Raw genomic sequence first — 27,575 nt, forward strand, 5'->3', positions numbered from 1 at the left:
AAATGGTGAAGGAAGGCGGGGGTGGGGGTGGGGGATGGAAGTCATAGGGGTGGGAAGGTGGGGGATGAAAGAGAACACAGGAATAAAAATAATGGAGAAGTAACATTCAGTACAAGATAGAAAACATAATGAGGGGAGATGAATGTGGAAATTTCTGTTGGCTTGGACATATAATAATGAGACTTGAAAACTCTGTTGAAAGCAGTAACTTGCTATTATGTTTGTTTACTGTACTCAGGATAATATCTATTTGTGGTTAAATCGTGATTTTTCTCCTGTCTCTAAAGAACTTCGTATTAAACCTCTGTTTTCTTCTGTTTCATCCATAGATGTTTGTAACTTTTATAAAAATATTTTTATAAGTATAAATAGACATGATTTCACAAGATATGGGAATGGTAGCATCATAAAAGTAGTGTTATTTTATAATATATGGAAGCCTTATCTCCTCCAGTGAATTTGTAAGTGGAAAAGTCAAGACTTGCACCAATTCATGATTTTAAGAATATTTTACTATAAGAATGGGGGTTTACTTCAAACCATACAGAATTTAAAGTTTTCAGAACAGTATATAAAATTTCTGTGCTTAATTGCTAAATTTTAGGAGTCTTCAAAGGCAACAGAGAGGTTTTTTATAAGAATCTTACTAGGGGATGTGAAAGGGAACACTAATTAAGAGGTAATATTAAAATAGAGTAGAGAGATTAATGAAATGAAGAAAAACCTATGTCATAAAAAGCTTTTTAAATGAGTAGGACAAAGGCTTCTAATCTAAATCACTTAATTTGACTGTTTCAAAATTATTATTTAATTTTTAGTAGAGAGAAAAAAGAAAAGGATGATGAATACAAATTCTATATCTATAAATATATAATTTAATCTAATTCAATATCTATAAAGGGCCTTCTGTGTGATTTGGGATTGGGGTTGACTGTTCACATGGCCATGGTTTACAAAAGTGAAGTAGGGAGAAAATGGAAGCAGAGATTCTGAAATCAAAAAAATCCATATTAAAATGTGCCATTTTAACTTTAAACTTCTGATATATATTCTCTCCAAAAATTATGTCACTTTGGAAAAAACAAATTGTTTTGACCATTGCTTTTTCTTCTGACCTAGATTTCCTGATTGACTTTGGCTACAGCTCATGATAGCTGAAACAATCAGTAAATGCAAACACTGGGAATCCAATCTGGCCACTTCTTCATTTCTTGATATTATTACTGTTCCAGGAAATAAATAAAGAACTGTCATTTAATCAACAAAGTTGTTACTCAATTTAATTAATGGTTCTTAACATTGATATATAGTAAATTCATATTTTTTTAAACATTTTTTAACGTTTATTTATTTTTGAGAGACAGAGCATGAGCAGGGGAGGGGCAGAGACTGAGGGAGACATAAAATTGAAGTGGGCTCTGAGCTGTCAGCACAGAACCCGACATGGGGCTTAAACTCACAAACCGCAAGATCATGACCTGAGCTGAAGTCAGACGCCCAACCAACTGAGCCACCCAGGCGGCACCCCCAATAAATTCATATCTTTAAGCCAGGTTATGGAGCACCTTTTATCTGTCAGTTTTAGCTGGTTTTTATCTAATAACTAATGTGATCTTCAGAAGCCCCATGAAGGGGCACAGTTATCATCCCCATTGGGCAGATAATGAAACCGAAGCTCAGAGAGAAGTAATAATTTGACCAAGGCCCAGGATTAAATCCAAATCTGTCTTATTCCCTAATCATAGTCTGACCTATTATATTTTCGTGGGCAAAGTTGTTTTTATTTGGTATTTACTCACTTACCTGAAACTTCCAAACACACAAGCACAATTGAAGTGGTGTTCAGTCTTCCTAGTAATTAGAAAACAGAGTAGGCCAAAACTTTTCAATGTGTGAGCTCATAATTCGAGAACCTCCTAAGTATCTCCCTTTTCCACCAGGTCTTACCTTTCTAAATAGGAAATGTAGATACCTTTTCTCACTCACTACCAATACTCATTCAGCTCCTTCAAGAATCTTTTCATTGATTAGCTCATCAATTGATTTAGCTGCCTATAACTACAACAGAGCAAGGATGTGAGAAATGCACGAAGCCAACATTGCAGTTGTTTTCCAGATGTCTCAAAACATTACTCTGGCCCAAACTCTAGTATCTACTGTATCTAATGTAAAAGGGGTAGCTCATCACAGTGTAGGATCTTAAGAAGCAAGATTAAGTCATCTAACATGCTGTTGTTGTGACATAAAGGTCAAAGTTCTTACTATCTGGAGAAAGCGATTTTTCTATTTACCATTTCATCTTTCTCCTTCTGTTCTCAACATAAACTGGTCCTCGGGTTCTGTTGGCTTCTTCATTACATACTCACTCGTAACTGCCTAAGATCTCAATCTACACTACTAACATGCTGATTTTGGATTATGAGTTATCAACTTTTACTAACCCTTAATAACTCATTAAATGACCCTTAGGGGGAAAGAAAAATCTATGGAATTGTATATCATGAACCCATATTTCTACACAGTGACCCAGTACTTTCGATTGGGCTCCAACAAAGACTCAATTGGCCTCCCAGTGCATCGTGGACCACATTTTGAGACCCATGACCTGAAAGCCACCAGTTATTCCTCATCAACAAGTCCAACAACCGTTTATTGGTCCACATTTTCCTTAATCTCCAGCAGCATCTGGCATTATTGGCAACCCTCTTTTACAAATTCTCCTCGTCAGGGCGCCCAGGCGGCTCAGTTGGTTAGGCCTTCGATTTCGGCTATGGTCATGATCTCATGGTTCATGAGTTCGAGCCTCATGTCAGGCTCTGAGCCTGCTTCAGAGTCTGTGTCTTCCTCTCTCTCTGCTCCTCCCCAGCTTGCACTCTGTCTCTTGCTCTGTCTCAAAATAAATAAACATTTAAAAAGAAAGAAAGAAACTCTCCCTCCTGACTTCCATAACACCATATTCCTGATTTTCCTCTGATCTTTCTCTGGAGATATCTATGCTGAAATCAAGACCAACCAACAAGAAAAATTTTAGAGCCTTTTTGTCTTTTTCTAGGAATTGGGGGTGTGTAATGTCTGACCTTGTAGTGCTAGTGCTGATGTTAGAGGAGGCCGAGAAATAGCATCCTTCTAGCATGCCACGAGGAAGCAGCCTGTGGAGATTAAAATGTAGCTTTGTTGTTGATAGAGCTGCTGGAGATATGACTTAGGAGCATGATAACAATATACTTCTATGACTGCCTCTCCATCTTGGACAAATTTATCGACTAGTCAGAGGAATACCAGCCAAGTGTGGCATCCCCTAAAGAGACAGAGCTTTTACAACTTACTTTGTCACTTGCACAGAGAAGACCAGATGATATTCTCTTTACAGACAAGCAGACCGCAAAAGGAAAGCACAGAGCCCACATGCCCCAGTATCTCATTCCAAATGCACCAATTATGCAAGCCATTTCCCCTCTGCCTGGAAGACTGAGGAGGGGAAGAACTCAGGAATATTACTGTATTTGGGCTGCCACCACACAGAATAAAAACATCAAGGATGGGGAATAAGTGTTTCCTCCTAACATTATGGAGAGAAGAAAGCTATAGAAAGGCGATAGTTAACAACATCACATTAAAATGGATAGACATTTGTATGATCCATATGGGTATATCTAATATACACACATGTATAGTGCATTATGTTGTATTGCTTATATGTCAGAAAAAAACTGACACTAAAATACCACAATTTTTATTTCAGGGTAATGGGGCACAGTGTTATGAATAATATTTGCTTCTTTTTCTAATTCTTTGTGTTGTCTAAATGTTCTATCATGAGCATATTTAATTCTTATCATTAGAAAGATAAACTTGAAAATTCTCAAATTAGCCACAAGAAATAGAACACTAACACTGAGTTTTGAATTCCCATTTACAACCAATATGCCACACAACTCGGGAAAAATTATATTGATTTTGCCTATGAGAAGCAAGCTTTAGAAAGTTGACAAGATGAGGGGTGCCTGGGGGCTCAGTCAGCTAAGCATCCATCTTCAGCTCAGCTGGTGAGTTCACCGTTGGTGAGTTTGAGCCCCACATCAGGCTCTCTGCTGACAGTTCAGAGCCCCCTTCAGATCCTCTGTCCTTCTCTCTCTCCGCCCCTCCCCTGCTTGTGCCCTCTCTCTTTCTCTCTCAAAAATAAATACACATTCTTTTTTTTTTTTTAAATGTTTTATTTATTTCTAGGAGAGAGAGAGAGAGAGAGACAGCATGAGCAGGGGAGGGTCAGAGAGAGAGGGAGTCACAGACTGAAATAGGCTCCAGGCTCTGAGCTGGCAGTCAGCACAGAGCCCGACACGGGGCTCGAACCCACGAACCGCGAGATCATGACCTAAGCGAAAGTCGGACGCTTAACCGACTAAGCCACCCAGGCGCCCCAATAAATACACATTCTTAAAAATTCTTTTAAAAAAGAAAGAAATTTGATAAGATGGAATAAACTGATGTTTTCTGAAAGATAGGATAGTGAAACAGAGACATATTCATTACAAATCAAATATAAATTGTGTTAAATCAGTTATGTGTGTTTTGAATGAGTAGGCATTTCAGGTGAACTACTTAACCAGATATAACCCCCTCAAGAGTAATGCCCTGGTTTTGGAACCCTTTCTATGCCTACCATGGAACCCAGATTTTTCCAATTAGTAACAACACACTGATTATAATGACTCATGTATTCTTTCATGCCACAAAGTTAGGTTTTTTGGTTTTGTTTTGTTTTTTTATCCTATGTGCCAGGCACTGTTCCAGGTCCTGGGGATACAGCAGAGAGCCATACTGACAAGGTCCCACATCAGTGGAGCTCACATTTTAGTAAGGGAAGAAATAAAAGAAACGAGAAACTGTCAGATAGTGATTAACACTGTGAGAAAAAGAAAACACAGTGATGTGATAGGGGTGGCCAGGGAGGAACTCTTGAGGAAGGTAGCATTTAAACTGAAAGCTGCAAGACCGGGAGGGGCCACCATACAATGATATTGAACGACACCCCTAGGGGCAGGCAGATGCCAATGCCATGAGGTAAAAATGAGGAAGGCTTGTTTGAGGAACTGGCTTGAGGAAGGGATATGAGCTGAGGCTCAGAAGGAACAGGAGCCAGATACAGTAGGGCCTTGGAAGCCTTAATTGAATTTACCCCTAAAAGTGATAGAAAGTTGGGAGTATTTTAACAGAAGCTGAACTCTTAGGAAAAAATAGACTTAAAAATGGATACAAAAGACAGAGAAACTATAAACAAAAGTTTGCTGTCACTTGTCTAAAACAGTGAAGAGAAAACATATCTTGCCTGGGGCATCACAAAGAGTGAGCCGGCAGAAGTCAGAAGATAAAAGAAGACATATTACAGAAATCAAAACCGCATTAGCAACAAAAGAGGTAGAACAGATTCTGCTGAAAGCACACGCCTGAGCAAATTTCAATTGAATAAAGATATACAAATGGTAAGAGAAAATAAGTACACAAAATAAAGTAGTTAGAAAGACAAAAAATATATATAATTGCAAGATTTGTGTCCTTGAAGATGAACTAAAAAATATGTCGAAGAAAAATCATTCAAATATGTAAGAGGAGAAAATACTTCTCAAATCAAGACTGTGAATTTGTAGACTTCAAGGGCGTAGCTGGCTCCAGGAACTATCAACCCAAGGAGCTATCCATATGAATATGTTTAACTTGAAAGATGATGACTCCTGTGAGATTTCAGACAAAAACAGCAGAGCAGAGTATCTACAAGACAAGCTAGCCTCAAGCCAAGGTATTTTTCATGGCACCTTTCAATACCAGAAGGTATTGGAATAATAGCAGAGTTCAAAGGCAAAAATCAAAAATAAAGATTGCATCAAGAATTTATTATCCAACCAAGTTGTTTAATTAATCCAACCAATTTACTGTTACAAGCACCACGTACATTCTTAAACATATGATGCCTCAGGAAATATAGCACTCATGAACCCTGCGTGAAAGGAGCTATTAGGTAATGAAGTCCAGCAAACTAAGAGATATATCAGACTAAAGAACTCAGGAATAGTGACACTCCTATCTAAAAAGGCTGATCATGAACACTGAACCCATTTGAATATTTAACTAACACTATAGGACTTTAAAAATTATAATTACAGGACATATTCATCAGTGTAAATAATGCTAACACAACCCAGTATCTGAGTGACTGAATACAATATAAGTTTATGCTTGATGCATGTCATTGTTTAATCAGTGGTATCAGGCAGGGCCTCTGCGTCGTACAGTGTTTTGGGGTCCCAGGTAAACCCCTTTGTGTGGTTCCACCATTTTCACAGTCTGAGAGTTACCCTGAACCATCCAGCTTGTAGACAGAGAAGAGAGTAAGCTAGAGAAGGCACCGTCATTCTTTACCGGCTCAGATTGAAAATATCACCTTACTTTCATTTATAATCATTGGTGAGAACTATCACATGGCTTCACCTAGATGTCAATGTGCTGAGTTTCCAGGAGGAGGCAATAAGCTGGATGAATGTACTCTCTATTACAGAGTATAATGAAGTTTCTAAAACATAATATAAAAATAATAATATAATTCTAAAAACTGAGAGGTGATCACGAGAATTCGTGGGAAGGGATGTACCTTTTGTTTATTTTTCATAGCAGGCAGTTAATAAATACTTTCTAAAGTTTATTAATCAAGAAACAAAAGTTTAAACATATTATCTTATAATATTTAGTACTATAAATATAGACACTGGAAGAAAAACATGTAGAACAACAGCAACAACAACAAAAACCCAGACCGTGTTGCAAAATATAGAAAATTAAGGAAAAATAAAAACAGATTTAAAAAGATAAAATAAAATAATAAAACACATCGAGGTCTGTTAAAATAAAGAGAGAAAGTCAGAAATAATTAGATAAGAATCTAAACATGATATTTGATTATAGTATATGTTATAAATATATCCCAGATATATTAATAAGTGAAAAAACTGGTTATGGAATGATATGTGTTTTTTATTTGTACTTAATAGTGATATATATGATATATAATATATACATGTTATTTTTATATAATATATGTATAGAAAGTATTTGAAAGATACACAGGAAGTAGTGTTATTTCTGGATATTGAAAGGACAAGCATGTTTTCACTTTTTACTATGTATCTTTCGGTACCTTCATTTTTTTATAATAAGTATGAATTTTTTATTATAAATATTTAAACAAAATATAACTTAAGTCCAACATGGAATACTCATGGAGAACTGAAAGATACAAACAAAAGGAGGAGGAAGACAAGGTTGTGGAAGGCTGACAGAAAGGTCTTTGAGCCGAGTCTCCAGGAGGAAGGAAGGAAGCCTAACCAGTGGTTCAGATATACACTGACACAATGCAAAAGGGTATAGCCTGTTTAATACACCTTACATACAGCTGGACGATAAAGTGCATGATGGGAATGACTGGGAGCTAACACTGAAAGGACAGGGAGATTACAGTGGACCAAGGAGTTAGAATCTCTCATTAGAAAATGAGATTTCCTGAGGTGCCCGGTTGGCTCAGTAAGTTAAGCATCTGACTTTGGTTCAGGTCATGATCTCACGGTTCATGGGTTTGAGTCCTTTGTTGGGCTCTGTGCTGACAGCTCAGAGCCTGGAGCCTGCTTTGGATTCTGTGTCTCCCTCTCTCTTTGCCCTTTCCCTGCTTGTGCTCTCTCTCTCTTTCTCTCTCTCTCAAAAATAAACACCCAAAAATTTTTTTAAAAATGAAAGAAGGAAAATGAGATTTCCTTAAAGTATTTCAAGTAAATAGTGACTCCATTGGGCTAGCATTTTGCACGGATCACTATGATGTCCACATAGGGGATGAAACCACAGAAAATTGGCAACCCATGAAGATTCTATTCAAACAATACAAATGACCGTGGTAGTGGTCTAACCCAAGATGGTAGAAATATTAGATGAAAATGGATTCAACCTTCAAGAGATATTTAAAAGGTAGAATAAACAGAACTTGATAATTGATTGGATGTCATGATGGTGGGATGAAGCATGAGGAAAAGAATCAAGTCAATATGACTCCCAAATACGAGACTTCATCCCATTATATGGAATATAGAACTAGATGTAAATTTGGTCACAGAGGGGGAGAGGGGAAAAGGTAAGTTCAGTTGGTGATATTGAGTTTGAAGTGTAAGAAATGGAACATTCAAGTAGAAGGAGGTAGGTGTAAAATTCTGAGAAAGGTGGGAATATAAAATATGAAAATAAAAATAAAATATTGTTGAGGCACCTGGGTGGCTCAGTCAGTTAAGCCTCCGACTTCGGCTCAGGTCATAATCTCATAGTTCATGAGTTTGAGCCCCGCATTGGGCTCTCTGCTGTCAGCACAGAGCCCACTTCAGATCCTCTCTCCCCTCTCTCTCTCTCTGCCCCTCCCCAGCTTGCAACCTCACTCTCTCTCAAACTAAACATTTAAAAAATAATAATAAAATAAAATACTGTCTAAAAATAGCAGAGGATAACACAGAATTGTAAGAAGGAACTTGGTAATTGTATAAAATGCCTTTGATAGGTCAAGGTCTTTTCCTTGGTTAGAAGACATAAACCCAGGGAAACTTTTGCTTTTATTCTGGGAACTCACTTGACAATCTAACCTCTGGCCAAAATGGGATGCTCCTTGTCAATAATCTGGAGTTAGAAATCCCAGGTAGCAATGGGCACACAAAGTTAGAAAGGCATGGGGCAGATTCCTCAGCCTTGGTCCTGAGGAACCTGGGTTCCTTTGTGGTTGTTGGGAATGGAGACTCGACTTCTTTGAGGGGCTTTGAGGTCATCTCTCTAGGAAGGGAGTTGGCCATTTGGCCTTCATCCTCCTAATGGGGCCACTGGATGTGGTCTTGACTCTTCTTGGGTTTGATCAGACGGCAGACCAGGCTGCATTATATCAAGAAGGGTCTAACGTTTAGAAACCTGCCCCCCTCCCAGGCAAAAATAAGTCATCTGTTCTTGAAAAATAAATTACTAAAAGTCAATCATATACTTCTAATTTAAACATAATGCTGGTGACTAGAATTAAGTGCTATATCTTGATTAATTCCACTAGACTGATTTATGTCTAAGGCTCATAGGCTTCAATTGCTTTAGTGGACAATCCAGTGATCAAAGAAAGTCATTACAAAGTAGTATCTCTTTTTGTAGGGTTGTGGGGTAGCTGGGGTGGACCTAGGCCCCAGGTAAAAAGTATTGACTCAAGAATCGCTTAATGAGGCAGAGGCCCAATAAATTTAAACACAGATGGAGTTTGAAATCTTTGAATTTTTTAATATGTTCCATTTTTTTGTTTATAATGCCAATAAAACACTCATTGTTTTTGGATAGTAACTCTCTTTGCATTATTTACTACTATGAAATGGCTTAGTATTTGCATTTGGAAAGGAGCCTTTGAATCTCTTGAAATTAAAAACTTAAATCATTTGTATGTTAAATAATACAAATGACTAAATGGGTTTAGAATTCAGACTAAAATATATCTTGCATTATTGCATGGTAACTTTGAAGTTGTGACACTGTTGTTATTGCCATGGAAATTTATATTCTATCATAGTTGTTCTGATTTTACATGATAGGATGAAAAGAAGCCGTGCATTTCTAGCATCTATCCAGAAGGAAGGAAAGAACATATATTCTCTGACTACAGGAATCTTTACGCTTTGATTTCTGAAATAAAATTCTCATTTTGTCTCGAATCCTTTGTTTTTCTCCAGTTGCACTCATACATAACATCTGGCATGTGTTAGACCCTCAAACATATATTTCCTTGTTTGTACTTCATTTGAGTATCACTATTTAATGGGGGAATAGTCAGAAATGCATGCCAGTTTTTCTCATACAAGCAGAATACTGAGGCAAATTATTCAAATATTTTGATGCAATGAGCCAGATGATTGCAATTTTAAACTAATTATTTCCACTCATTTCTTCACTTTAGTTGGGTAGTCTAAATTCCTGTTTCAAATGCACAGCTTTTGCCTTCTTAGAAAGTTGCCATTTTGAGTGATTTTTAATCTTGACTTCCCATTTCACTTCCATTTACCATTTTCACCTTGGGAACTTAGATTTTAATACCGTTTCCACAGTGACAAGCTTCGAGCTAATCATGGCCCTGGGAATTGAGTTCTCAAGTGTGTATACAAGCCCCTTGAGTCTCGGTTCCCAGCGTAGACTGTTGGCTCCAAAAACTGCCCGTGGGGACCAGGAGCAGTGCCTGCCTGCTCACCCTGCCTGACAAACACTGGGGGTGAGCCAAAATCAGTGGTTCCTAATCAGCATTTGCAGGAACTGAGGAACCCATCTTTGGTCTTGCAAAGCAAGAGGAGTTAAGTCTCTGGTGCAATGTCCCCTATCTGTCAGTGGTTTCCACAGCCTTCCAGAGGCAAAAGGAATCTGTTGGAAAAAGGAAGCCTCTGTTTCTCAGAACCACCAGGTGGACTGAGTTTTTCTTATCTCTTGGATTTTCCATGAGGCATGTTTCCATAGAACATAAAAGATGCTTGAAAGTATGTTTCCCTCAATACTGCATTTCCAAATCCTGCTCATCCTACTGAGTTGAGCTCAAGTCTTACTTTTGTGCATTAAATTATGCTGTTGAAAAGAGTTTAGAGAGAATAATATAGCAAGCAATTATACACTATTTGATGGGTTTTATTTCATTAAAAAAAAAAAGCATCACTGATGGTGTTGATGTAGCTTTTCTACCTACCCCCAACATAATTCTCCTTTCCCTCTCCTCAGAAGCAAGTTGTACCTTATCGTTGGGATATTAGCTGAAGTTTTTAAATGGTTCTGCCCTTTTCTGGATCCTAGTTTTTTGCAAGTCCTGTTTCAGCCCCCTCAGTGACCAACTTCTATGGCCCCTGACCCTATGCAAGCATTAAAAGATACTAAGGTGTGGGTGCCTGACTAGCTCAGTCAGTTGAGTGTCTGACTCTTGATTTCCAGCTTAGGTCATGATCCCAGGATCATGGGATTGGGCTCTTTGCTGAGCATGGAGGCTGCTTAGATTCTCTTCTCTCTCTCTCTCTGCCCTTCTCTCCCATTTGTGTTCTCTCTCTCCCTCTAAAATTAAAAAAAATAATAATTTAATTAAATTAAGAAAGAAAAAAAAAAGATCCTAAGGTGTAAAAGCAGTCTAAGGCTTTAGCTGGGTTCACCATTTTGACTGGGAACCATTCATGTCTTTTGACCTCCCCAACTCCCTCTGATTCTTGTAGCATTGAGCATTTGGTTCAGTTTCCAATCACTTATTTTGTACTAACTTTATGTATAGAAGCTGTATTCTTTCCTTAAAAAAGGATAAATTCTCGGCTGAGCACTTGACCTTGGCTCAGGTCAAGATCTCACTGTTCGGGAGTTCGAGCACTGCGTCAGCCTCACTGCTATCAGGCAGAGCCTGCTTAGGATCCTCGATCTCCTTCTCTCTCTGCTCCTCCCCTGCTCATGCTCTCTCTCCCTCTCTCTCAAAAATACATAAACATTTTTAAAAAGACAATAAATTCTTGAAAGCGTTCCATTCTCCTTTTACAACAAACTGTGAAAAGGTCCTCTAAGAATGTTTATACTATAGTAGATTATGCGTGTAAGCCAATCTCTTTATCACAGAAGTGCACACATAGAGGTGTGTTTCGCTTTAGAGAATAGATGACATTGCAACCATCCAACAGCTATTTTATAACCTGCTATTGTCAATTTAATGAAATAAGCGTTATAAAATATAAGAAATGCATAAAGAGTTGGTTTCCCCGTCTTGCAAAATATCTATCTCAAATGATGTTGATACATTTTTGAAAATACTTCGTTAACTAGTTCACAATTTTATTGTTCATACTTTAAATGTAGTAACAGCACCCATGGCTTAAACAAAGACTATACTATTATTTTTGTAACTTGATTTCTATTTTAGGACTTTTTAAATATTTAGGTTTCCTCCCACCAAATAACCTGAAAATTAAAAGTGTTTGCCCAAACAAATGAGTAACAGTTGTTTATCTTAGACCAAATTGTGAGTACCATTGGCTTCTTTACCAGAGTTTGAAGATGCATTATTACACCCTGTTCTTTTGCCTTGCACTGGCAGCGGCATCACTACATAAAAAACTGCCAAGTCTAGCATCATGGAACTTAACACAGCATGTGACTGTGTGTGAACACAAATTAAAGATGTCCTAGGGCTTGGATTACTGAAATGTACTTGGCCATCTATTCCAGTCTGGCATTTGGCCTTAAGCTAAAGACCAACCCACATTTCAGTGAAATTCCTTATGAAATGATTATTCACTGGTATTATTTATTTTACCCAGATAAATTGCACCATATTTTTAACTAACATCATTTAAAATTTCACATAAAATGTCCCTATAATTTTATCTCCACTAAAAAAGCAATAAAACACCATGCATAGGAATTTCTCAGTCACAGAAATTGTCGCGGTCAGCCATCAGTCGGGCACTGAATGTGGAACCAAAGATTTACTATAATTTTGATTTCTTTCTTTCTTTTTTTTTTTTTTTTTGCTATTTTTCAGACCCTGCAAATGGATGTAAACAGGCTGAACATAACCTTGCTTCGGATATTCCGCCAAGGAGTGGCTGCAGCTTTAGGACTCTTACCCCAGCAAGTGCACATCAATCGCCTCATTGTAAGATGCCCACATTTTGCATTCCCAGAGTACAAACTTTGATCTTTATTGAAGGCTTCCGTAATAAAGAACACCCATGCTACAGTTTTATGGGCCATGAGCCAAATCTGACCTACCACCTGTTTTTGCAAGGAAAGTGTTAAAGGAGCAAGCCACACCCATTTGTTTACATATTGTCTAGGGCTGCTTTCATGCTACAATGGTGGAGTTGAGTAGCTGGCTAAATTGAAAGCTCAAATATTTGGCTAGTTGGCCCTTTGCAGAAAAAGTCTGTCAATTCCCTGATAGTTCAAGGCTAGCTACTATCCCGATAGGTATGAATAGAGGGGCAAAAATACCAACCTAACACTACTCCCAAAATATTCTCCCTAAGAGTGAAAGCTGTGACATCAGTTAAGACACCGTCTCCAGACAGTATCTATTAAAACCTTTCAAGTAAATCAGGATGAAGGATACTGAGTGCACAAAGCAGAGGATTTCGAATAACGGATAAAGAAGACCCAACCCTTCAGGACAGCAGCACAAATTGAATGCAAGAATATATAAGGCTGGAAAGTCACTAGAAAACCTAGATGGGGATCTGGGGTGGGGATGAGGTAAAACCGAAGGACCTTTTGTAGAGGGCCCCCTTCCAACCTATCTATCAATCACCCACACCCTTTCTTTCCCCCTTTCTTCAGTGTATGGGAACCTTGATGTCATCCAGCTACATGTTCCCATCTGCACCTGAAGGTGGGTGTGAGCAAAGGCAAAGAAAGGCAAATTCAAATCATAGGGTTTTCTCTTTGTAAAAAGCTGATTACCTAAGATTCCTGTGGAAAGGGGCTTCGGGAGCACCTCACATCTTACTGCACATTCCCCTCCTGTAAATTCTTATGCTCCTACCTGGGCTTATCTGTCTATTGCATCAATATCTGTATTTTCAGCTATGGGGAAGAATTTGCTTTTTATTTTGGTTTAGAGTTTTTGTTTCTTTGCATTTTTTCCATGTGTGGAGACTGAGTTGTTTCAGACCCCATAATAACGTTTATTCTGTGAGTCACCTATTTCCTGGGACTAAATAAGCTTTAAACAACAACAACAACAAAAACCCAACCATAGTTCTTAACACAGTACCATTTAAGAGAAAATACAACATTCCCCAATATCCTGAAAGAATTAAAATTCGTCTTTATATCCAAGGCATAGCTGGCTCAAGTGAGGAAACTTAGGTATTACAGATGTCTTAGATCTAGACCTAAATATTTATGTATACCTATGTATCTTACATATACTTTTGTATGTATAGATTTAATGAGCATAATAGCTCTTTGCAGGGATGAAAAATAGTTTTCCCACACCCAGGGATGTATATGCTTATCCTCAGAGAATGTTAGTGGCATTTCTATATGTCTCCCTCTCTCTCTCTTTTTTTTCCCCTTTTTTTGAAGAGAGTGTGAGTGAGGGAGAGGGGCACAGAGAGAAAGAGAGAATCTTAAGCAGGCTCCATGCTCAGTGTGGAGCCCGACGTGGGGCTTGATCCCACGACCCTACGATCACCACCTGAGCTAAAATCGAGTCGGATCCTCAACCGATTGGGCCCCCAGGTGTCCCTATATATGCCTATTTCTAAGAGCAGTTATTATAACAGATGGAGCTGGGATGATGCCGGAGGCAATAGAGCATGGTGATGAAGAGAGATTGCTTTGGAGGCGGGTAGGCAGAACCGGACTCCATTTCAGGCTCACCGTGTCCCAGCTGTGTGACCTTCGGCAAGCCACTTATGTTTCTTCGTTTGCAAAATGGAGACTATAATACCTATGCCCCTGGAGGTGTTTTGAGCATTAAATGAGATAACAGATTTAAGGTGCCTAGGAGTGTGTCAGGCATAAAACAAGTGATCTGTTCCGACCATTGTTGTTATTAGGTCAGAAACTGTTTACCATAAACGTGTTTCACGTCGACATTATGCTATATTTAGTCTTTGTCTGATGTCTCCTGCAAACATGGAAACGTTTTTCTGGGTCGCCAGGGGGACACCGATCCTGCATTTTAGTATATGTGCTGCCGAAGTGAGCATGACACTGCATTTTATACCTGGCTGAACTTTTGATAAATTGCACCGAAAGAACATTTTCTAGCATGAGTGAACTCCATGTATCAAAAAGAAAAGCCTAACAACAATTCCCTCTATAAGTGCATTGTATAAGTTGTGAAAGAGAATCTATCAGTGACAATGTCATTTTTGTGTGGTGTTTGGTTTGTGTGTGCATGTGGCATATCAGCCATTTACAGTAAGAAATATTCTGTTTCCATGTCAGCTAATGAGGTAATGCTAATAGGAAAGTATCATGATATTACTGCACAGCATATGCATTGCAACCAAGGGTAGATTTTAAGAGTATAATATATTTGAGGTGAAGGACAGGATCAGGGAAATAACTTCAAAGTTTATCTAACACCATCTTCTTTAGTTAGTTCAGCCTTCACATTAATACACGTTATAAGAAAAATATATGGAGTGGTGATATCTAATAATTGTGCTATTATATCAGGTTTTATTTAATTCATTTGATTAAAAAAATTTAAGTTTACTTATTTATTTTGAGAGAGAGAGCAAGTAGGGTAGGGGCAGAGAGAGGGGAAGGACAGATCATCTCAAGCAGGTGTCACACTGTCAGCACAAAGACTGATGCAGGGCTCTAACTCATGAATCATGAGATCATGACCTGAGCTGAAATCAAGAGTGGGACGCTTAACCGACTCAGCCACCCAGGGGTCCCTAATTCATGGATTTTAAAATTTATCTTTAAACACAAAGTACTCCAGGAATGTCTGAACAATATATTTAATTAAACCAGCATCCAATGAAATATAAAGTTACGAATCTTGACATGTCAACTAATTGAAAGAAGGCCATTGGAAGATCTCAGGCTTTGGGCTGGTAATACTGAGTGTACAGATAACTAATAACTGTGATTGCCAAGACACCTTTGGACATTCTAGGGTTCTAATTTTCTTTAATGTTTCAAGAGGGAAGGTGAAAATATTTCCCAAAGCTGTTGAAAATGCCTATTAACGAACACAAATCATCTGCTTTTACTAGGGAAAGAAGAACAGGGTTGAACTGTTTGTGTCTCCTATAAACCGAAAAGCAGGAATTTCGGATGCTCTGCCTTCTGAGGAAGTGCTGCGTTCACTTAATATAAATGTTTTACATCAAAGTTTATCTCAATTTGGAATTATAGAAGTCTCCCCTGAGGTACGTTGTGCATGGAATCTTTCATTTAAAAATGTGTACAGTGACATTGGTAACTCGCCTCCGGGAGGCGTTGAAATGAAAGCTGTTTATTGTGTGTTATTTGTTAATAAAAATCTCCCCAAGGGTCAGAATTCTCTGATCTTCATACTTAATATGTTTGTTCCTTAAGGAAATTTATTTTCACGTCAAAATTCTACTCCGAGTCACTTTCTTCTCCAAATCTTCATGGCCTTGTAACTTATGCTGACTTATCCAATAAATTGTGTTGAAGAAAAGCCATTTGGATATATTTGTCAGCTGATTACTTGAAACTGAGGTGTCCAAAAATACACCCTTCTATCTCTCTTCCTCAACAGGTGTACTCCTCACTGCCTTCATTGTCAAAGTAGTTGCCAGATACTCACCTTTGTCCAGAATCTAGGAATTCATTTGAAATGTGGTTTCTGTTTGTTTTGTTTTGTTTTGCCTTGTTTGGTGAGGAACATAATTTTAAGAACTATGAATATATTCTTCATAGTGTTTTCTAAATTGGCACTTTTTAAATTGCTGCCCCCCCCCCCACCATCTCCACCATCCTCTCCCCTGAACAAATTCAGTCCCTTTTTAACTTCTCCTGCTATGTTCCACTCTAACAAACTTGCCAGAATGGTCATCATCCTGATACATGTAATTAAATTCACAGAATCATGGAATCAGACTCTGCGGGGGAATATGTGAACATTTTATAGATTCAGAAAGTAAGGCCCGTAGAAATTAAGTGACTTCACCAAAGTGATAAAGCAAATGAGATATAGAACGTATACCTCATTTGACACCTAGACATCTCAACTCCTAGTCTCTTCCCTTATGCAGGAAAGCACAATGCTTCTCATTTCAGCAGATATCACCAGTGTGGTATAAAAAACTGTGGTCCACTGAGCTTGAATTCCAAAGCTAACACTTAAAATGTGTGTGACTTTGGGCAAGCGATTTAATCTCTGTGAGATTAAGTCTGTCTTTGGCATAGTATCAGCCTCTCTGAGCCTCAGTTTCCTCATATCCAAAATGGGTATAGTAAAAGAAAGAGGGGGGGAGAGGAGCTGGTATAGTTTAACCTTATAGACTTGAAGTATGAATTAAATTTTAGAAATATATGTGGAAGTCCTGACACAGAGTAGGTACCAAACAAATATAATTTGAATGCAGGACAGCTTTCTTTATTGGCAGAATGAAAATGTATTTCAGCATTGAGCCGTGACTGTAACAACCACCTCAAGCCGGTCTTGCTGCATATAGTTTTGCTCTCCTCCTTGCCCTTTCCTGGCCCTGCGCACCCCAACACACACACAAGGGGTTTTCTCTCTTGTCACACAGAGTGATCGTTCTCAGAGCAAATCCGGCCATGCCCTCCTAATGTCATGATTCTTGATTCTTCTTTGGGTTCCTAAACGCCACAGAATCGGATCTAGATTTCTTAATATGATGTATGGTCCTTTGTGCACTGGGCTTTCTAATTGTTGAGCAGCACCTTCCTAGTTTATGCTTCAGCCCCTCCAAACTCAGAGTATCAGGACACCCCCACACTGTCTCTTCCCTCCACATTTATGCATATGTTAATCCATCTGTATACCTTTCATGTTTCAAGATCATTCTACTATATAGCAAAGCCTTCCCTTGTGTTTCCACAGGTGTGGGCACTTGCTTTGTGTTTTCATTGAGTTTAGTATAAGAAGCCCTTTTCCTGTCTTGGTCTTCAAATATATTTCTATGCAAGAGGCTTCTTGGGGACATGTGCCATTTCACTTTATCTCTTCTCTCCATCCCTTCATTCAGACGCTGGCCTATAATGGACACACAAATAGACAAGCCCTGTGCTAGGTAATGTCCAAAGTTGGACAAATAAATGAATAAACAAACAGGCAAATAAATAAAATATGGTTTTGGCTTTCAGTGAGTTTGTATTTTAGTAGGACAAATAAGATATAAGCACATAAGGGGACTACAGGCTATGGCAACGTTACCACACTGAGCTATAGGAGCTTGAGGAAGAAGAGGTCATTTCCTGCTTCAGAGAGGCCAGGGGGAAAGGTCAATATGAGCTTAAACATCCAAACCCCTCCCCAGCCCTAATTGCATGTGACTCTGAAGGCCTTCCCTGTTGTATCGAACCAAACCCCGTTTCCATATCTAGGCCCCTGACAGACTGCCTTGCACACTATCTTGCCCAGGACAATGCTTGAAAACTTAAAAAGACCGTTGGGTTAATTTATTCTTCTTCCCATAAGCTTTCAGTGAATATTATAAGCATTCTTCCCTGTTGCTTTATTCTGAGTTTAATGCCATTCTGAATGCTTTAAGAGTACAGCAGCTCAGTGAGTCATCCAGATTTGCAAACCAGGAGAAGCTCACCAAACAGAAAACAAAAAACAAAAACAGTTAAAATTAAGTATTCGTTCTCCAACACACCTCAGCCCAGTGACAATGATGAGCTTGACACAGAACTATTAGCCCACAATAGACCACGGGTCTGTACTGTAGTTGAATAATAGAAGCATACTTGATGGTCAAAATGTGATATTTTTTATGACAGTGTGGAAATTTAGAAATCTAGAAAATCAGGGATCTAGAGAATATTACATTACAGGAGACTAGGAAGTAATCACATTTTTATTCCCAAATTATCCCTGGGCTGTACTAACATGTTTATTAACAGGAAAAGAAAGAATATTGGTATTTTGGTCTTTCATCCTTTATCTGAATTAGAGAACATGGTGAAGGCTGTCTCAAAGCATCTATTTCTAAATGTATATGCAATACTTTCAGGGAAGGATGTGTTTTCATCGTTGCCATTTCTTTATTTGCGTGATTTTTTTTTTTAACTGGAAATGACTCTTGGGAAACAAAAATACCAAGTACAGAATAACTTTTGTTTACTCATCTGTTTTCACTTTAATCTAAGTTTTGGGGGAGAAAAAGATATTCTTTCTTTTATATATTTTTATGAGCTAGAACATTGTAAGTACTCCCATATTCTTTTATTATGAGATGCTCATAAAGATAAAACTAGACTTCCTGTTTCCTAGTAAATTAAATCTTAGGGAAATAAAATGAAATTCATTATTTTAGTTTCTATTTTTAAATGTTTTTATAAAATTAATTAAAAATTAATGAATGAATGAATTAAATATCTATTGAAACAGTAAGTTCCACATTGATAATGAAAGAATGATCTCGGATTCGCTGTTATTGTTCAGTTGTGAATTATTCCACATTGTCAGGTCTCGTGTTTCAAAGGAGGAAGTTACCTTCTTTAAATAACAGGCCAATGTGCTGAATGATACTTTCATGGAATATTTAACATAGAGGAAAAAAATATACCAAATAAATATATACCATTTCCATGAGCATAGTGATTGTTCCTTGAAATTAGAACATTAGCCAGCAACCTAAAGGATTATAGTCCTGGCCGTACAGCATAGAGGAGGAATACAATTAAAGATGACATATGTCAGATCATTCAAAACGAACTGTTCACTTCGTGCATAACACAGTAGACGTTTGGCATTTATCTAACAAAATTGTATTGTTGTAGGATACACCTTGTTTATCTGCCTAACTCAATCATAACCAGATAATTAAAATATTCCCACTTCATTCTTATTCTGTGTGCTTCATCTCTTCTAAAAAGATATATCTCCTAAAGCTTCTGTATCATGTCTTCTAGCATTTGGGGTGTCTCCCACCACTTGGGATCAGAATTGGTTTAAAAAAACAAACAAACAATAAGACGACTATCATGCATCAAATTATGAAACAGAATATAGAGAAGCCATGTTATGGATACAGGAAACTGCCAAAACTTCAAGTAATAAACAAAATTCACCGGTTTCTTCCACTGCAACAGAGTTAAAGGGCAAAGCATGTAGGTCGATGTGGCTATGATATAAGACGTCAGATAATACAGTGGCATTGGGTTTGACCTGACTATGGAGCCTCTGAATTATTGAACCCTCAACCCTTTGACAAAATGTAAAGGCATCATATTAACCTTATGCAAAGGTTAGATTGGAGATTCCTGTGAATTATGATCTTTTGACTTGTGGGATCTTAACTACAAACTTTTCCATTTATTACCCTATCCTTATCAATTTTTTAAATCTCTGTACAAATATAGTAGTGCTCAGCAGTAATAGCATGACTCAGAAGGAAATCTATTTACCAAGAAAGTGCAGTGACTTAACTTCTAGGAGTTCACAACATGTGCCTTTCTAACTAGGAGTGGGGGAGCGGGGGTAGGAGGTTAATTCTTCCATCATCACCACTTTGGTTAAAAGAGAAAACAAAACAGATTTGTCTTAAGCAGAAAGGAACATGTTGATATTCTAGGAGGTGTCGAACTATAGCAGGAAAAAAAAAAAAAGAAAGAAAGAAAGCAAGAAATGAACAAATCAGGTTAGGAACACAAAATCTCTTTCCACCCACCTAACCACTGCTTTTTATCCAAATTTTACATGAACTAAAGCTCAGATCCTCATACTTAAATTTGACAAGTTTAGGCTGCCTACTTGAAGGCTTAACTAGTTTGCTCTTATAGCAAGTAATAGTTGTTATTTAGCTGCCTGTAAAAAAACCTTATTTCCATATTTATACTTGGTTTCTACAAGAGGTTTTTTTTTTTTTCTGTTAGTTTCCAACTACGTTGGAAATGCCTCTTTAGCATTATATTAAATATGACCTGGCCACTACTTGAATCCAAGATTTCCTTTTCAGTAAGACACTTAGTTTCTAATCATTTCATCAAGCACATATTTTCAGGTTCTCCCTCAACTTACATATTTTTAAAATATATACAAGTCATTTCTTATATCTGTGAATTCATGTCTTAGAAAGTAGGCAAGATTTTATAGGGAACATACCAGTGGTCAGGCCTGAGGAGTCTCCCTCAAATCATTGTTATAATCACAACTGAACTCCAAGATCCTTTTCATTCTGTTTCGTTCAAGTCCCCAGAAACTTCAGTTCCAGGATAAAAGTTTTTATAAAGTATTTTTTAAGGCAAATATTTCTTTTTGTCTAATTTACAAACTTTAAATGTGTTTTATTTTTTAAAAATCTTGAAAAATAATTTAACAATGATTTCAAAGTTCAGACACCCACAAGGACAGGTTTTTTTGTTCAAGAATTTTCTTTTTTGACACAACTATGTATTTCTCATGATTCTATGGGTTGACTAGGATCAGCTAAGTGGTTCTTCTCTTCCACGAAGTAGGGGCTCAATTCATCCCAGTGGTTACATTAAGCTAGACACTCATCTACCACTGGGACCCAAGATAATTTCTCATTCTCCCCGGCCGCTGTCCATGTGGCTTTTCATCTTTCAATATCTTGTTGCTCAAGGCTTTCTTAATTGTTGGAGGCAATATCCAAGGACAGACAAGTACTCTCACCGAAGGAAATAAAAGGCATATTTCAACAAAATGGAATTTTAGATGAGTGGAAGCGCTTGACTTGATTTAGCAGTTATGTTTTTCAAGCTAAAGTTTCCTTAACTATGAATCTATAAATTTCACTGAATAATAAAATTTAATTGCCATTGAAGATGTGATATTAGGAGATGTGCTTTTTTTAAAGAAGGAGTGGGTAAAATAAAACTAAGACACTCATTCACATTTTATTCATATTATTTATTCTTATTATTTATTCTTATTATTTATTTATTATTTATTCTTCTCCACCCTTTCACCCACATTTAAATAGTAAGCAAAAAAATTTTTAAAGACACGACTAAAACTATTTATCTTAACCTTTTATCACCAAATAATTCTGCACTTTTTGATGCTCCCTGTTGTTTTAAGTAAAATATAATATCCTAAAAATTTGTATGGTGAAGGTGAACTTCAATCAGATTTTGACAAAGTAGACTGCATTCAAAGGGGAAAAAAAGATTTGATGAAAGAGGGGGAAAAAAGGAAGGAAATGATCCCGACATTGTTACTCTGTTTATAAAAGCATCATGAGATTTTGTTTGCACCTGTTTCACTTTTGTTTAGTCAAGAGCTGCATTACAGCACGTAAACCAGGGTGTTGGTGTTGTGGGAGGGGACTTAAAACAGTAAGGAAAGCTTCAGAAACAGTTTCCTCAACACAGAAAAGATCAGAACTCTTTTACTTATGAACTAGGTAATTTCCCAGAGAGACTGTTGGAGGGACATTAAGGAAATCTCAGACCCAGTATGCCATGTCAGGCACACTCGCTCCTGCACAGGAGATAAAATCATTTCTTCACGTATAAGGACGGCCATCCTCGTCTCAGATCAGTTTGAGAAGCAGCTTTGGCAGCGGGGGATGTAGGTGTGTTCTACTACACTGAATGGAGTGAAGCTAAAAATATGTTTAGTGTCTGATAAGAACGCCTCAAACTCTCATTTAACGTCAGACTTTCTGTTTTGCTTTTAAAGAAAAATGTTTTACAAGGGCAGCATGAAGCGGACAAAATCTGGAGCAAAGAAGGATTTTATGCTGTTGTCATTTTTCTCAGCATCTTTGTTATTATAGTAACGTGTTTGATGGTAAGTTTGCTTCTTTATATATCTTATCCCTTACTGAGACACTGCTTAATATTATTGGATACACTGCCATTCAAATGAATGTTGAAAAGACTGGGAACAGGGGCAAGGCTATGATCCTGTTAGATTGGGAATATTTCATATCTGACGGCAGAGCGATAGCTAAGGGAAACCTATGGAATTACGGATTCTGACCTGCAGAATAAGGCTATAATTGCACTGAGGCTTTTAGTAACTTGATCAACCCTGGGAATGAAGCTTTGGAAAGTGATTTACTGAGGTCACTGGAGCCCTCAAAGTCATTAAAGTCTCACGGGAACACTTTGGGCTTACTTTATTTCTTCTTTTATGTCATCTTTATGGAACTCAGGACAAATTTTAAAAAGACATGTCTTAGGGGTAAGCTTATACCTTTAAGAGTCGTTGATTTCCTTATTTATTTTTAAAGGGCTTAGACAGTCTTCTCTGAAATTCTAGGCATTAAAAGAGATGATCATAGGCTCAAAGGCTAGATATTCACTGTAAACTAATTTTTAAGTGAATGAATAAAAAAGTATAAAAGTATGCACTGCAAATAGCTCTGTAAATTACAAATTATAAATGTGTACCCTTTAAAAGTACATTTCTAATTAAGGAAAAAAGGAACCCAAAGTAAACCCACTAAACTAGGCTGTTCTATTTGGTATTGAGGGGGTTAACAGGTACTTTTCAAATACATTGATAAGATTTTCCTATTATTTCAAAAATTCTGTGATGTACCTTAAAATATTTGACATTTACAAAGGGGTTTTAACATTTTTTCCTTTGTGCCATGTTCTTTTTAATTTTGTACATTTTCAAAAATATTCCTTCTTTAGCTTTTAAATGCCCACCAAAAGACATCACACTACATACTGTTCAACCAACAGTATTGCTAAGTGTCTTAGTGGTTTTTGTTCATTTATGTCTGCCTGCTGGGGAAGGGTTTATGTTTGAAAGCTTAGGGCTTAGTTGGGAAAGACAAAGGCTGAGTAGGTCTAAACTTGAAGGATATAAAACAATTAAGGCCGTGAATAAGGTGATGATGGGCATATTTCCTCAAGTGTCTAAATATAGGAAGTAGTAAGGACACCCTAAAACTTCCATCACCGTGAATTCAGAGGTATCTGTCTCCAATGGGCAGACATTTAGAAAGATTTCTAAAAATTGTGACCAGTAAACAAAAGAATAACTTAAGCATTGAGTAAGAAATTTGATTTTTATGTGTTAAATGGTGGAGATTGAGGGTGAAATTTTTAATGAGACAAAGTTGGAGGTTTTAGGGGAATTGTGGCCGAGACCTCTGGGCATTTTTTAGTATTTTAGAAGGTCTCTTTTTTTGTAACAGTTAATAGCACTTTAACATATGCAGTTCTTCTTTTCCTTAATCTGGGAAAACCTGAGTGCTTTTTTCTCTCTTGTCAGTCACAGTTAGAGTGTTTTTCTGCTTCACAGATGAAAAGATGAGAGGAAGAGGAGAATACAAAGAGGTGGAGAGTGCTAAAAATAGAGATTGCTCCGGGTGGATGGATAAGGTTGGGCAGAGCAAAGGCGAGGATGGAAAGAGGGAAGTGGGAAAGCAGATTTTTGAGCAGTCTCTGAGTCCAGAAGTCCTCCCTAGAGGGCAGAGGGAGGCAGAGCAGAGCCTGCTCTTACCACGTAGGAGATGGTCCAGGCTCTGCATCTCTAACTCAGGGAGCATCCAGCGTGACTGGATAAATCCCTAACATGACATATTGGTCTCATGAAACAAAAGGACCTGTGGTGGCCACACTCTCAACCCCTTGGAGCCAGAAAATAGCTCTTCTTTTCCCAGTTTCTGCCAAGTACCAACGTAAAAGTCAGAAACCTAGGTAAGTCTGCTCCAAAATTACTAAACAAACTGAGAAAGGAATGTTTCCAAAGTATAGGTGATTGCTGTCCACTGGCTAGGCAGGTAGATGCATCCCTTCAGTCTACAGATTCCTGCAGAGGATACAGTGCGGACCTGTGGTTGGCACTGTGGCCAAAGGAGAGAACAAGACAAATAAGGTCCCTCTTCCTGTGGGACCTATACTCTAGAGGGGGACACAGAGAATAATTACGTTAGTATTCTTTTTTTAACAAATAGTGAGCATACCATATGATTCCAAGTATTTGACCTTCTGGAAAAGGCAAAACTTTAGAGACCGTGTAAAGATCGGTGGTTGCCAGAGGTGCAGGGAAGGAGATGAAGAGGTGGAGCACAGCAGATGTTTAGGGCAGTGAGACTATGCTGTACGATACTGTGCTGGTGAATACATGCGTCATGAATTTGTTAAAACCCATAGAATGTACAACACAAAGAGCGAGAACCCTGTACTCTCTGCTGTTTTGTGTAAACCTACAACTGATCTTAAAAAATGAAGTCTATTCATTTTTTTAAAAATAATCATATATTGTTCAGTGCTGTGAAGAGATACCATAGTACTGAGTGAGCAGAACAGAACCCTTGGAGACTTCCAAGATATGTGACAATGTGGGGAGAGGGCCTCCCAGGCAGAGGATGGAGCAGTCGAGGTGGGAATAAGCCAGCCTCTCTGGGCTCAACAATAAGGGTGGAGGCTGAAAGTTTTAAGCAGAGCCTTGATGTGATTTGATATGTGTATTTACAAGAGTAGGTGTTCTTCTGGTGAAGAATGGTTGGGAACAGAATGTGAGGTCAAGTGTGGGAGCCGTAGGACTCTTCTGGAACCATTGTGCTAACCTGATGACGAAGATGATGATGGCCCAGAGCAGGGATGGTGGTGGAGATGGAGAGAAGTGAACGGTTGGGATTTATTTGTAAATGGAAATGACAGGATTTGCTGTGTACTGATTCTCAGGGAGAAGAAAAGAAAGAAATTAAGGTTGACTCTTCATTTATTTGCTTGAGTACCTGGTTGGTAGAGCCCCCATTTCTTGGGCAAGGAACACATTGGAGGTGGGGTAGTGAGAGAAGCAACACTTTGCATGTGTGTTCCAGTTGCTCTTGAATAAATGAAAGAAATAGAATGATATATTTCAAATACAATCTTAAATTTTAGTGATAAAAGGTTGGTTTGAAAAGTAACAGAGGAGAGGTGCCTAGAGGAGAGGAGGCTTAGTTGGCTAAGCATCTGACTCTTGATTTCAGCTCAAGTCATGATCTCACAGTTCTTGGGATCCAGCATCTTCGGGCTCTGTGCTAACTGCACAGAACCTGCTTGGGATTCTCTCTCTCCCTCTCTCTTTCTGCCGTTCCCCTGCTCGCTCTCTCTCTCTCTCTCTCTCACTCACACACACACACACATACACTGTCTCTCTCAAAATAAATAAATGAACTTTAAAAGACAAAAAGGAAAAAAGTAATGGAGGAACCAGCAGTATACAGGAAGGAATTAATATTGATAGAAAAATTCTGGGGCCCCTGAGTGGCTTAGTCAGTAAAGCATCCAACTCAATTTGGGCTCAGGTCATGATATAATGATTCGTGAGTTGGAGCCCCACGTTGGGCTCCATGCTGACAGTACAGAGCCTGACAGGGATTCTTTCTCTCCCTCTCTCTTTGCCCCTGCCCACTCTCTCTGTATCCTTCAAAATAAATAAATTTTAAAAGAAAAATAATTCTACCTAGTAGATAGGATTTACATGAATTTAAGTTTATCTGATGCAACTATACCACTGACATGTCAACGGTTCACTTTTAGGGACTTATCAAATGTGATTTACTAAAATAAGCTTATCTTTGTTCAACTGCTTTTGATAATGACCTTGATTTAAAGTAAGTTTCTTACTTGGCTCTTTCAGTAATAGTTGTGCTATCACTTGCAATTTTCAAACACATAACATTCTGATTCTGTTTCCCATGATTTTGTTGATTCTATGCAAAGGAAAAGATACAATACAGAATTTTCTCTCTGGCAATAATTATATTATGAGAGATCAAATACCATTGTTTCGATCCGGCCTTCCTACATACCACAGAAACAAAAGGCATATGGTTTTATTATGAAATTTTATAGGTAAATTGCTGTAATGGTGGATTATGTGTGCTATGTAACAATAACATAAGGCTTGGCAAAATTTTTGAAATGTGGCATATTGTTTACTTTCCTTAAAGTAAAAAAAAAAAATTATATTGCCAGGCATAAAATTAGACATGCATGACATTTTCAAATGTGTGGCTTATTTAGCACCTCTCAAATGTGAATGTGGAGTGGGTGGAGCGACAAATAGACAAATACGATTTTCCAAGAAAAGATGTGTGGGCAATTTCCAATCCATTCAGTCTGTTTTAGGTGGGGAAATTTATTACTAAGAAGAATTCGTTATTAAACTTTAATAAACAATGGAAAGAACACCATTTATCATCAAAATTAAGCCTTCAAATATACTTAGAGGCTTATTATGAAGTGCAAAGGCATTTATGAAATGTAGGTAGAGATATCTACAAGCCAGATTGCTTCTGAAAAGCCATGTTAGAAAATACAGGAAAATAGCTCTTTGGGTCAACAAAAGTTTTAACAAACTTCAAAAGTTTCAACAAAAAGAGCCATCCATAAGCCATGTAAGAGTTTTTCTAGTCATGATCTTGGTTGAGACAAGCAAGTTGTATGTCAGATCACCTGCTATAGCCTGAGCACCATGCAGTGAAAACATGTCACAGGTGGACATATATAGCTACCCTCTTCTAATTGGTCATATATAATCACTAGGGACTGGGGGAAATGGGAACAGATTTCTAGCTGGAATGATCTGTTTACAGAACCTTTTCTGTAAAATATACTGTTTACAGAGTAGGCATGTGCCTTGAAATAATTTGTAATTTTCCTCTGTATTAATAAAAATTATTTAGTTCTTAAGTATTAAGAATGTAACCCTCTATTAATAAAAATAATAACAATAGTAATATTTAATGTCTTCCCTTTATTGCACACTTACTGGTACAAAGCTGGCACTAAGTTTACTGTGTGGTAGTAAACACTTAATGTATTTTTTTTCTAAATATTTTTATTTATTTCTAGGAGAGAGAGAGAGAGAGACAGAGCGAGCAGGGGAGGGTCAGAGAGATAGGGAGACACAGACTCTG

At 37.8% G+C, this 27,575-nt stretch overlaps 1 protein-coding gene across 1 annotated transcript in view; it reads left to right on the forward strand.

Annotated features, from left to right (window-relative positions):
- Positions 1-27,575, forward strand: part of PTPRR (protein tyrosine phosphatase receptor type R) — a 141,173-nt gene that overhangs the window by 12,000 nt on the left and 101,598 nt on the right. The window contains 3 exon segments of the mRNA XM_039245606.1: positions 12,590-12,703; positions 15,789-15,944; positions 22,382-22,492. Coding sequence (XP_039101537.1) covers positions 12,590-12,703; positions 15,789-15,944; positions 22,382-22,492 — 381 coding nt within the window.

This window comes from Hyaena hyaena, unplaced genomic scaffold (assembly GCF_003009895.1).
Source record: "Hyaena hyaena isolate Hyena2069 unplaced genomic scaffold, ASM300989v1 scaffold_262, whole genome shotgun sequence".
In the NCBI taxonomy this organism is placed as follows: domain Eukaryota; kingdom Metazoa; phylum Chordata; class Mammalia; order Carnivora; family Hyaenidae; genus Hyaena; species Hyaena hyaena.